The following is a 12,552-nucleotide window of genomic DNA, read 5'->3' as shown; positions in this document are numbered from 1 at the left end:
TCCACACGTCTTAAAGCGGCCAAGGTTTGAAAAACACTGGTTTACACGGTCTATTGCGACCCCGAAAGAGTTAAAAAAATAAACGCCACAGCCAGGCTCCTAGAGTGGCTCGAGCGCCGTCCAAAAGGAGGGGATGCAAGATGCGACCGCGTTTTCCCGTTCCGTCCAAAGATGGAAAGAAATGGAACGTGGCCTTCCATCTGATCCCCTTTTTTTTCCTCGAGGGGGGCTGCGCAGCGGTGAGTTCCGGGCGGGGAGGAAGGGGGACGATGGCCGAGGGCGAAGGGGGCTGGAGAAAGCAGGAAGGCGCCCTGCGCTGCCTCCCTGCAACGGCCACGTGGTCCCTGGGCTCGAGAGGCTTTTTTGGATCGCGGGAGGGTCACCTTTTTTGGGCAGAGCGGGCCCGCGTGAAGTTGCCTTGTCCTGGTCAATGCACGCATTTCCTTCCACCCCTTGGGAGGACGTGCGCGAAGACTGCGGTCTTCCTGGGCTGATTCAGGCTAGCGTTGAGGCGGCCGAAAAAGCCGTGCCCCGCGAGCAGGCAGGCGGAGATGCTGGGTTGCATTTCCTTTGAAAATCAGCCCAAAGAAGCTCCTTGCGAGCCGAGCATCGCCCCGGCCGGAAATAAAGGGTTCTCCCTCGCTTCCTCTCCTTGCCGGGTTAGTCTTCTGCTTGCAGGGAGGCTGGCGGGCTTGCTCATTAGAAAGGGTGCGCTTCCCCATTCATGTCCTTGAAGTGGTGCAGTCCGTTCTTCCGCTGCGCTCGGCGGCGGGAGGGAAGCGCGAGGCAGGCTGCATGAAAGCGAAAGGTGAGCCAGCAGGGCCCTTCCACTGATATGGGGGGCGGGGGGAGTATTCACTATTTAACCCCTCTCCTCCCATGACTGCCTGCTGAAAGGGTCGCGGCCGCAGCAGAGGGAGATGCGGGACAGGGATCTTGGCCCGCTTCGTTGGCCAGCCTGGGGCTAATGGTAGCTGGCAATTCCAGTTGGTCGTGATAACCTACTGATACCTTCACGAGCCCCGAATTTATTTTTTCAGCTCTCCTCGTGGATTTTGTTGCCCTGAAAATTGTGTGGCAGCCCTTTCCTTCATTTGTTCAGTGCTGCATGGAAAAGAGGGTGTGGTGGTTTATTATTATTATTTAGTAATGTAATCTTCGGTTGTCAGGATTACTCCTTTCATCTCCCTCAAGATGTTCTTGTCTTGTGTTATTCCTCTCAGCTGTTTCAGATGCTTTCACCCCTTCTGCCTCGTAACTGGATCTGCATGCCAGAATACTTACTTTCTTCAGCTCTTTCTCAAAAGCTTTGGGACAGGGCCCTAATCCCCTGTCTCTTGTAACTATGATCAGTTAAATGCATTTGAAATGACTTTATATTATTTCTTGTGTTCTCTTGTTCTGTTTCTTTTCCTAGTGCTTTCCCTCCTTTCTATTTTTAGATTGTAAGAGCCTTGGGGCAGGGAACTGACCTCATTCTTTACCAATAACCTCTACATGGATTGTTGATCAAAAAAAAAAAGATGAAAAGGAATAAATAGGGAGCAGAATAAGGTAATAGAAGAGACTGCTCCCCTGCGAATAGAAAACCAGCAGCATTTTCCCTGGTGCCCTAGATCTTGATTTGCATTTTTAAGAATGAGACCTGTTTACAATAATACTGTTTGTTCTCCTCTCTCATTCACAGCTCATTCTTTTGCATGTTTTGCCCCAGTTTTAAGCCTCATTTGTGTCTTTGTGCTGCTAAAAAGATAACAGATAAAAGCATTCTTCCACCTAGCTGTAGTTTTATTTAAATGTTCTTACTATGTAGCCAAAGCACCTAAGGGATTGTATCTGATAAATAACTTAGATGGATGGTTACCATACTGAGAATAATTAAAAGGCTATATAGATTTGTCAGTGTTTATGGTTATCCCCCAGCAAAGTCTTTTCTAACCAACATGATAGGGATGGCGGCTGAAAAATTCTACCTTAGAGATGATTGGGAATAAATCTTACCAAATACCATCTAGTGACATTTAAAAATAAAAAAGAAGTTATGAACAGAATGTTGAAGGCAAAGCATTACATAAAATCTATAATGCAAACTTTAAAAAAAAACAACGGTAAACAAGGAAATTTGGTGGCATAAACTGAAAATAACGTTACTTTAAAAGACTGCCTTTAGGAAAACTGTCAGTCTTCCATTTTTCTGACAGGAGTATGCCCACGCTGCCTGCCTTACTACAGATTTCACTAGCCCCTGCTGAGGTCTGGCTCCAGAGTGCTTTGAGAGAGGCTGCAGCAGAGAGACAGCTGCTCCCTTGGCAGCTCCTTGGGTCACAAAATGGCTGCACAGCAACACACAAACAACATGGCTGCTCCTTCAAAAGAGATAGAGGATGTGAGATGCCCATTGCAGGTCCCAGTGAAAATGGAAGCTCCCTGCCAAGCAGGTGGCAGTGCAAAAGAAGGAGAGGGAAAATGCCCTGCCACCATTCCGTCTGCAGCCAGTGAGGATTTCACAAGAGTGGCGTCTAGGGTGAAGCAGGAGCTGGCGGAGGAGCCAGCGCAGAGCTGGGAGTGCCAGTGGCAAAGGGTGTTAGAGGTGATGCCGGCTCCCTTCACCACTCCGGTCTGGGACAGCCTGCAGTTGCCTCCTTTGACTCAAGGGGGCAGCACCGAGGCCTACCTGGCCACCTTTGAGCGTGTCGCTGATGCTTCCCAGTGGCCACGGGAAGAGTGGGTGACTCGCCTTGTGCCGGTCCTTAGCGGACAAGCTCAGCAGGCCTATTTCAGCCTGGATCCAAAAGACAAAGCTGATTATGGGAAGGTGAAGGTGGCTATTCTGAGGCTGGATGACTACCTCGCCATGGAGGCGCACCGCCAGCGTTTTAGGCATTTCTGCTACCGGGATGCCGAGGGGCCCCGGATGGCATGCCAGCAACTGCAGGAGCTTTGCCACCACTGGCTAAAGCCTGAAAGCCAGAGCAAGGAGCAAATCCTGGATCTGCTCATCTTGGAGCAGTTCCTTGTCATCCTTCCACAGGAAATGCAAGACTGGATTAGGGAGCGTGGCCCAGAGACGTGCGATCGAGCAGTGGCATTGGCCGAGGAGTACCTGCAGGAGCAGCAGGAGACTGAGAAGTGGGCCCAACAGGTGAGGAATGGCTGATTTTTCTGGGGAGGGTGGAGGGCCCTCCAGGATATGCAAACAGGAAAGCATGTTTTGCTGCCATGGGAGATCAAGAAAGCTCAGGGCTGTAAGTCAGAAAAACAGCCCGGAAAATGGCAGTGAGAGACACTTCCGTTCTTTTGCCAAGAAAACTTCATGAAGTCACCAGACGTCAAGCTCAACTCATAGGAGACTTTTTATATATACAGTGGAACCTCGGGTTACGAACGCTTCTGTTAACGAACTTTTCGGGTTATGACCAGCTCTGGCTGTAAAATTTTGCTTCGGTTTGCGAACTCCGCCTCGGGGTATGAACAGGATACGCGTCCATTTTCCCTCCCGTGATACGGTCCGCGGCCATTTTTCCGCCCCTGACACATGGTCCGCGGCCATTTTCCGCCCCTGACACGTGGTCCGCGGCCATTTTCCGCCCCTGACACGTGGTCCGCGGCCATTTTCCGCCCCTGACACGTGGTCCGCGGCCATTTTCCGCCCCTGACACGTGGTCCGCGGCCATTTTCCGCCCCTGACACGTGGTCCGCGGCCATTTTCCGCCCGACACGTGGTCCGCGGCCATTTTTCCGCCCCTGACACGTGGTCCGCGGCCATTTTTCCGCCCCTGACACGTGGTCCGCGGCCATTTTTCCGCCCCTGACACGTGGTCCGCGGCCATTTTCCGCCCCTGACACGTGGTCCGTGGCCATTTTCCGCCCCTGACACGTGGTCCGCGGCCATTTTCCGCCCTGACACGTGGTCCGCGGCCATTTTCCGCCCTGACACGTGGTCCGCGGCCATTTTCCGCCCTGACACGTGGTCGTAGGGAGGGGGACTCTCCCTCCAAGCAATAGCCGCCTCCCTGTCCTCCACGCCAGAACGGATTAACGGTAATTACATTGAACCTTATGGGGAAATTTGCTTCGGGTTGCGACCAATTCGGGGTGCGACCAGAGTCACGGAACGAATTAAGTTCGTAAACCAAGGTACCACTGTATATGAAGAAGATGGGTATTACTTCAGCCTTTATAAGCTACTAAAAAATTAGGCAATAAAATACACCCCAAAACCATCAATATTGCAAAAGGTGCATAATAAATTACTGTCTTTTATAAGACTGTTCTGAAAAACACTATACACACCCACATGGATACACATGTACTTACCTATATGCATACAGATAATAAAGAAAATTGCCTACCCATCTCAAAAAGCAGCATGTATCAAGCAAGTGGGAAGGGCAAACCAAAATTTAAAATTAACTGCTATCCTGTTTGTAATCAGTTATGATTGGCTGGGAGATACTGAACAAACTAGCATGGAAATATATGCTGGTGACTCTCGACTAAAATTGTAAGTATGTGCATTGTTGCCGTGTGTAAATGAGCTGTGTTGGGTAGGCTATGGGAGGAACTGATCAGCAAACTCCATCTGCATCGTTCGATGTGATTGCAGTGTTTGTTATTGCCATTGGAATCACAGCAGTCACTATTTATTTATTTTGACTGTTGAGAAACCTATTAATCACATACAGTGCTGCGTATCCCCTCTCCTCTGTCTAGTTTTAAGCTTTTTATGCTTGTACAGATAACACTTCTCTTTGTGCACCCATAGAGACTAGAAACTTAACTTTTAAAAACAGAGCTGAGTGCTGTATGACAGGTTCTGCACTCAGCATCAGTTTCAAAGCCCTACCCGTTGCATCCAGCACAGATGCCCACAATTTTAACATATATCCTATCCTCAGATTAGCTATTCTAACCATGTCTCTTTACCTTTGTCTCAGGTAACAGTACCAATTGAGATGGTGATAGTTAATTCTTCCACTGTAGATCAGGCCCAGTCCGAAGCAAAACAGCTCCACAAAGAGAACAAACAGGTTGACAATGAAAATAGTATTTCTCAAGGTAATTATTTTATTTTATCAAACTATCAGAAGAAAAACTATATATATTCAACAGTGTTAACCACATAATGTAATCTCAGCGATGATCATTTAAAAAAAAAAAAACAGGGGAAGCCCTGGAAATTAAGTTATGAAAGAACAATTCCAAAAAGATTTGACCATATTACTCAAAATTCTTAACTGCCCCTTTGTTGGGGGGGAAAAAAAAGGCTGACAAGCAACACATTTCAGCAACCCATTGCTGCAAGTCAGGTAGTGTTCTGTGATTTTCCCATGCCTCCAAAATCCACAGTTCTTGATATCTTTATAGCTTCCAAATATTGGAGACATTACCAAAAAAAAACCCCTATGCATTTTAATACATACTTCTAAGATAAGAGGAAACGAATTTCATGTCACTTAAAGTAGCCTTCCGCTGGTTTACCAAGACAGGACATTCAATCTGATTATTCAGAGATTTTGTAAATAACTGACGTAAATATAATTAGCTTCCTTCGACTTACTATAAAAAAGAGGATTGTTTGCAAACTAATCATAATAAAGAAGGTTCTTCAGAAAGAAAGGATTTGCTGCTGTTCTTTTCTGTTATGTGAGTTTTGCTGTACAGCATTACAGTCTGGGTTATAGGACTCTATTAACCCCTCTGTTAACTAGGATCCTGGATGAATATCTGCTCTTAAACCTTCTGAGAAAAGGAATGTACCCAGCAATATGACCTAATATATGTATGTGACTTTACCCTACAAAAAATGTAAAATGTAACCTTGCTTTTAAGGAATAAGGTGGTTGACTGCTAGTATTAAGCAAGAAGGAAGAGCAATTAAAGGAAGAAATTACATGGGGAATATTAAAGAAAAGTCTTCCCGTGATTTCTTCCTTTAACTTCTTCTACCTGGTCTTCTCTAATCCAAAACACCCAAAGGGCTCAAGATGGGGTAATTTACCTTGCTCTTAAGATTTCCAGATATGTTTTGGGACATTCAACCCCAGTAAGAAACAAGCAATCTCGAGGTGTAGAATTGGGACTGTGTTTCCCATCCTCTCCAGATTAGCAGGGTGAACGGCAGTAGAAATGTTGAAGGTAAGGCAGTGGAATGGAAGCAATGAACGTTAAGCATAAACATTATACCAGAGATGAAGAAAAGATGTCTTGGTTTTGAAAGAGGACAAATTGGATATAAAAAATGGATGAAGAATATGGACCTTCAAACCATTTTTAAGTTTGACATCCCAGTGTAGAATGTGAAGCAGCTTAAACTGATAAGTGGTGCCTTTACCTTTTGAAATTATTTTATATGCACAACTAAGCCGAGTCCCCAGTATGCTGAGTTTAACATTGTGGCCACGACTTATTTTAGAAATCATATCCTCTGCCAGGATAATGTACATAATGCTGATTAACTAAACAATATTATACAGATACAGTCAGGTCCAGAAATATTGGGACATCGACACAATTCTAACATCTTTGGCTCTATACACCACCACAATGGATTTGGAATGAAACAAACACAATGTGCTTTAACTGCAGACTGTCAGCTTTAATTTGAGGGTATGTACATCCAACTCAGGTGAACGGTATAGGAATTGCAACAGTTTGCATATGTGCCTCCCACTTGTTAGGGGACCAAAAGTAATGGGACAGAATAATAATCATAAATCAAACTTTCCCTTTTTAATACTTGGTTGCAAATCCATTGCAGTCAATCACAGCCTGAAGCCTGGAACGCATAGACATCACCAGACGCTGGGTTTCATCCCAGGTGATGCTCTGCCAGGCCTCTATTGCAACTGTCTTCAGTTCCTGCTTGTTCTTGGGGCATTTTCCCTTCAGTTTTGTCTTCAGCAAGTGAAATGCATGCTCAATGGGATTCAGGTCAGGTGATTGACTTGGCCATTGCATAACATTCCACTTCTGTCCCTTCAAAAACTCTTTGGTTGCTTTTGCAGAATGCTTTGGGTCATTGTCCATCTGTACTGTGAAGCGCCGTCCAATGAGTTCTGCAGCATTTGGCTGAATGTGAGCAGATAATATTGCCCGAAACACTGCAGAATTCATCCTGCTGCTTTTGTCAGCAGTCACATCATCAATAAATACAAGAGAACCAGTTCCATTGGCAGCCATACATGCGCACGCCATGACACTACCACCACCATGCTTCACTGATGAGGTGGTATGCTTAGGATCATGAGCAGTTCCTTTCCTTCTCCATACTCTTCTCTTCCCATCACTCTGGTACAAGTTGATCTTGGTCTCATCTGTCCATAGGATGTTGTTCCAGAACTGTGAAGGCTTTTTTAGATGTCGTTTGGCAAACTCTAATCTGGCCTTCCTGTTTTTGAGGCTCACCAATGGTTTACATCTTGTGGTGAATCCTCTGTATTCACTCTGGTGAAGTCTTCTTTTGATTGTTGACTTTGACACACATACACCTACCTCCTGGAGAGTGTTCTTGATCTGGCCAACTGTTGTGAAGGGTGTTTTCTTCACCAGGGAACGAATTCTTTGGTCATCCACCACAGTTGTTTTCCGTTGTCTCCCGGGTCTTTTGATGTTGCTGAGCTCACCGGTGCATTCCTTCTTTTTGAGAATGTTCCAAACAGTTGTTTTGGCCACGCCTAATGTTCTTGGTATCTCTCTGATGGGTTTGTTTTGTTTCTTCAGCCTAATGATGGCTTGCTTCACTGATAGTGACAGCTCTTTGGATCTCATCTTGAGAGTTGACAGCAACAGATTCCAAATGCACATAGCACACTTGAAATGAACTCTGGGCCTTTTATCTGCACATTGTAATTGGGGTACTGAGGGAATATCACACGCCTGGCCATGGAACAGCTGAGAAGCCAATTGTCCCATTACTTCTGGTCCCTTAACAAGTGGGAGGCACATATGCAAACTGTTGTAATTCCTACACCGTTCACCTGAGTTGGATGTACATACCCTCAAATTAAAGCTGACAGTCTGCAGTTAAGGCACATTGTGTTTGTTTCATTCCAAATCCATTGTGGTGGTGTATAGAGCCAAAGAGTTAGAATTGTGTCGATGTCCCAATATTTCTGGACCTGACTGTATAATGCTTTTATTATAATCATAATTTTTATTATCATAATTTTTGTAAGTGAAGATCTTCAATCTATTTGTACATAAACAGCTGAGAAAGCATTCCTGCAATTTCTCAGGGGTGGTAATGGCACAAAACTCTCCGTAGTCAGTATTTGAACTCAGTAGTATAAATGAAATATAAATATAAGGCTTCCAGAAAAATCATTCATCCACATTCAAAATAGTTGGCTGTGAGAAAGCATTCGTCAAATAAGAGACAATCAGAATACAGTATTTTTTTAAGGGATCAGAAAATACAGAGACATCCTTGCTTATTCTCTGAGCAAGAAAAAGAGAAAACTATATCAGGCCCTATTGTGGCCAATTTTCTACAGTGTGCTAAGACATGCCCTGTCTGGATTCACGTATGATGCTAAGCCACAACCTATATTTGCCAACCCCAGTCACCAAACATGCTAAGCCAAAACCAGATAACCATGTTATGTCTTAGTTCAGTGTGTGAACCACAGGGGTGAGTTCGTACCTCTGGATGGTGGCAGTTCTCCATGTCTCAGCCAGAGACCTTTTTTCCCCATACTACCTATCATAACCGAGCTATAAAATTTTGGTCTTTTCTATCACTTGTCTTTCTCCAATCAGAAGGCAGTTTTGCCAGAATAGGGGCTAAGGATGTGCACCAAGGAGAGATGGAGACAGAGGAACGAGGATGGAGGTCTCCAGGAGAATTTGGAGAGGTTCTTTTCCCAAAAAGCAGCCCCAGAAGATCGCATGTGAGCAAGTGTGATTCAGAAAGGCAACAGAAAGGCAGCCTTTCTGCAAGGATGATTAAGGACGAAGTGTTTGGGGGAGTCCCTACCGACCCCGAAACAAAACGACATCTATGTAAGGAATGTGGGAAAAGGTTTCGGAAAAAGTGGGATCTCATCAGGCATGAAAGGATCCATACGGGTGAGAAACCGTATCAATGCCCAGAATGTGGGAATAGCTTCAACCGGAACACAACCCTCACGAAACATCTCCTCATTCATTCAGGAGAGAAGCCTCACCAGTGCACGTACTGCGGAAAGAGGTTCACGCGGCGTTCGCATGTTGTGAATCACCAGAGACGCCACTCATGGTAGGTACCCCTCTGCTTCTCTTTGTTGAGTTGTTGGGAGACTCACAGTTCATTAAATTAAAAGGAAAGGAGATCCCCACGTAAGCCAGCTTGCGCTCTTGGGGGAAAAGCAGTACCTAAAACTAAGAAATAAATAATAGATGTGCAAGTTGAAAGGAAATGTGGGCAGGAGGAGCAAGGCCTCATAAATCTGTATTGACACTTGCTGCTTAGGGGGTCATAATAAAGGTTCAGATTGCAGAAGAAAGGAGGTAGGGCGTACTAATTGGGTTGGAGAAAAGACAATTTCATTGGAGCTACAAAGTTCCTGATGGCCTGAAATTGAAATAAATGTCTGATGAAATTGTAGGACAGGTGGGGAATATGGGGCCCTTGAGAATTTCCCAAACTGTGGTTCCAGCACAGCCTAGCTAACATTGCCAATGGTGAGGGATGCTGGTAGTTGAAATCAGCCACATCTGGAGGGCTACAGGATTCCTGCTCCTGTTTTAAGAAGCCAAAAGAGAGATGAGGGCTGTTGTCTGATTAAAGAAGGTGGAGGTAAATTCTTCTATAGTCAGTAAGTCTTACTTGTGTGTCTTTTTGCATGCTTATCCAGAAATCAGCATCATTGAACACAGGGGCTATGATTGTATTAACACACTTATCTGGGTCCTTTTTGGGTACAACATATTAGACAAACCCCAGAAATTCAGCCAATTCAGGTTCAGGAGAGGAACCATTCTAACTCCAAAGTACCCTAAGTCAGTTGTTAGGCAAAATACGTCCCCCCCACTCTGGCCAGAAAGTCAGCAAACACAGACCACCAACTGGGCTAATAGCCCTCCATTGACCAGTTAATCCTCCAAGGAAACAAGATGTGATGAAAAGCAGCTGGAAATACAAGGCAACTCATTATAAAACTTGCTGCTGAAGTCTGGCACTTGTCTTCTTAAAGAAAGGATTGGCTGCTGTGTCTCAGCCACCATATCCACCTCCTGCCTGGTTAGCTAATGGAGAAGGGTCCATTGATGAAGTGAAGCCTTACGAGGTCTTTCTACTTGCAAGGACTCATGGATGCCAAGCAGAACCAGAAAAGGAGGATAGGGATTTCACATTCCCCCCAACAGTGGCATTAGACCCAGTTAGCATGATTGTATGCTACCAGATCCATCTATAAAGTACTTTTATTAGGTTAGTGGCAGTCTGTATTAAATGTATTGTGAAAGCACAGCAAGTGGGTTTTGTTTTTCCTTCTAAAAAGACTTCTGTGTCCTAGTTTCAAGCCCCGGCATCTCTAGTTTAAAAGAATCGGAGAACAAACGAGCTTGCAGAGTTTCTGCTTATCGGACCAGACTGGGTTCTGTGTACTGTACTACAGTAGTAGTTCGGAATGTATATGGGTGAATGATGTGCAAGCAGATTTTTCAGTTTCATTCTAAGGGACTGGATCATTTTTTTTATGAATGTCTTCTTCAATCCTCTTCTAAAAGTTGAAGGCTGTTCAATTTCAGCCTAAATTATGGCCCAATTGAAAGAGGGCAGGTCTTGATTTTCTTCTTATTCTGATCATCTGTCCTCTACTTTGCTTGCAGCCAAGGAAGATCTTGACAAAAGTGTCTACAGCTTCTGGTTTGTGCAACAGATTGAGAATGGGGAAGCCCTGTGTGAAGGGGAAAAAGGTAGCTCTGTTTGTGTCCTGCAAGGCTTGGAATCCAGACAAAGTTGTAGGTGTGGTATGGATTAGTGACTATTTGCTGTTTGTTCACATCTTGAATATGATCAAAATGTGTCTGAGGACACACAGCTCTCAGGGGCATCCACTCTGTTAGGGGTGCAGAAGGAAATCTGTACATACTTATGCCATTCAGTGAAGATAATAAAACTAAGAGACCATCCAAGTCAGAAGAGTATTCATCCACATTGTACTTGATCCAGAATGGGAGTGAGGAGATTGAATTCCTGTTTATTTTGTATTATTTGGACTGCTTGCTGGATAGAAGTTAATATTTCATCATGGCAGTGATACAGTCCTGAGTACAGACAAGTGGATGCTCCTGGGAAAATTGCTAATTTTGATCAGGCGATTCAGTATTTTTGTATCAGCTGAAGCCCTGTGAAATCAGAAAAATCCTTTCCCTGCTTTGCTGTATCCATGCCTGAAGCAAATGATGCTCATTAAGGAAGTAGGACTTGAAGGGCAAAACATCTTCCAGTAAGGAAGCAGGCTGGCAAAATGATACCTGCCAACTGTCTTGGGAGGCAGTCCACAGATTTAACCTGTGAAGTGATGGAGCTCAGTGGAAACGGAATACTAACCATTAACTCAGGATAAAAGAAATGCCAGGTTTTAAGCTGGAGGCAAGACTGAAAATTGACCAAGAAGCACTGACCTGGTGTGCTCTTAAATGCAAATTTATACCCGGAATGTATTCCCATCGTGGAGACTTCAATCCTTTTGCACCTCAACCTGCTCAGACGCAGGTATAGTGATAGTTGAACATTTGGCAATGCAATTTGGGGAGCAAAGGCCAGATGGGAAAACAGGAAGCAAAGTGGTCTCGTTGTAGGTTGTGCTTGCTGTGATGGATTTTATATTGCTCTGTGGCAAGTCCTTGGCAGTGATCACGCTTTTACTGCAGAGTTAGGGAAGCTGTGCCCCCCCCCCATGGCTGCTGAACAACAGCTTCCAGCATTCCTCACAACTGGCCATGCTGGAATAATGTGAAGTGAAACTGACTTGGCTATTTAATGTTTCATTTTTAATTCTGTACAGTGGAAAACCAGTGCAGCATTTGTTTACATAATAATTTATTTCCCTTTTTTCCAAACAGTCTAAAAATTGCTTATAGGCTTTTGACTACAGAATTCATAAATTAATTTTCACTGAGACAGACACCTGTTTTAATAAATTGTCAACTAATCATTTTGGCTTTTCAAGCCTCTCATAATCCTGTTCTAGCAAAAGTACATATATTTTGCATGAGAGGAAACATTTGACTTTTCTTCAAAGCTGGAACTTTTTTCAAAACAGTGCACAACAGATTAAATCTGGAGTAATTTCAAATCTGATGGCTTGATCATGTGGCCATTATGTGGGGAATATTTATTTTCTAGGAATGGTCTTTTATATAGTCTTCAGTTTTTATGGCTGCCTTTTTTTAGCATATATGAGATAACAACTGCTACCTTTATAATACAGACTTTCAAGTTTATTTATTTTATACACCATCATAATCAACAAAGACTCCTGTCAGTTAACTTCATTAAAAACATAATTCTACCTTGATTGTTCATCTGATGGATTTTTAATCCCATTCATGAATTTACTTAGA

The 12,552-nt window shown here is 44.3% G+C and overlaps 1 protein-coding gene across 4 annotated transcripts; it reads left to right on the top strand.

The window, feature by feature from the left end:
• The first annotated feature begins 100 nt into the window (after positions 1 to 100).
• Positions 101 to 12,506, top strand: LOC103058447 (zinc finger and SCAN domain-containing protein 16-like). 4 transcript variants are annotated; one of them, XM_088142633.1, is made up of 6 exons: positions 101 to 239; positions 2,202 to 3,142; positions 4,938 to 5,058; positions 8,761 to 9,069; positions 9,154 to 9,238; positions 10,813 to 12,506. In XM_088142633.1, exons 2-6 carry the CDS (start codon positions 2,330 to 2,332, stop codon positions 10,826 to 10,828), a joined length of 1,344 nt encoding a protein of 447 aa, XP_087998759.1. In that variant the 5' UTR covers positions 101 to 239; positions 2,202 to 2,329; the 3' UTR covers positions 10,829 to 12,506. The 4 variants fall into 4 exon arrangements, with proteins under 4 accessions (XP_087998759.1, XP_087998756.1, XP_087998757.1 ...); XM_088142630.1 differs by having other exon boundaries at positions 8,761 to 9,238; XM_088142631.1 differs by lacking the exon at positions 101 to 239 and adding an exon at positions 256 to 808 and having other exon boundaries at positions 8,761 to 9,238.
• Positions 12,507 to 12,552: the final 46 nt, after the last annotated feature.

Source organism: Python bivittatus, unplaced genomic scaffold (genome assembly GCF_059951505.1).
Source record: "Python bivittatus isolate LINGU-HERP-01145 unplaced genomic scaffold, Pbiv_v1 ctg000440_np1212, whole genome shotgun sequence".
NCBI lineage: Eukaryota > Metazoa > Chordata > Lepidosauria > Squamata > Pythonidae > Python > Python bivittatus.
The sequence above is the reverse complement of the archived record's forward strand: the minus strand, read 5'-3'. Positions and strand labels throughout refer to the sequence as shown.

Coding starts and splice junctions, on each gene's coding strand:
- LOC103058447 (XM_088142630.1), top strand. CDS start 2,330: ATGGCTGCACAGCAACACACAAACAACATGGCTGCTCCTTCAAAAGAG. Junction 3,143..4,937: donor CTGAGAAGTGGGCCCAACAG/GTGAGGAATGGC, acceptor CCTTTGTCTCAG/GTAACAGTACCAATTGAGAT. Junction 5,059..8,760: donor TGAAAATAGTATTTCTCAAG/GTAATTATTTTA, acceptor TTCTCCAATCAG/AAGGCAGTTTTGCCAGAATA.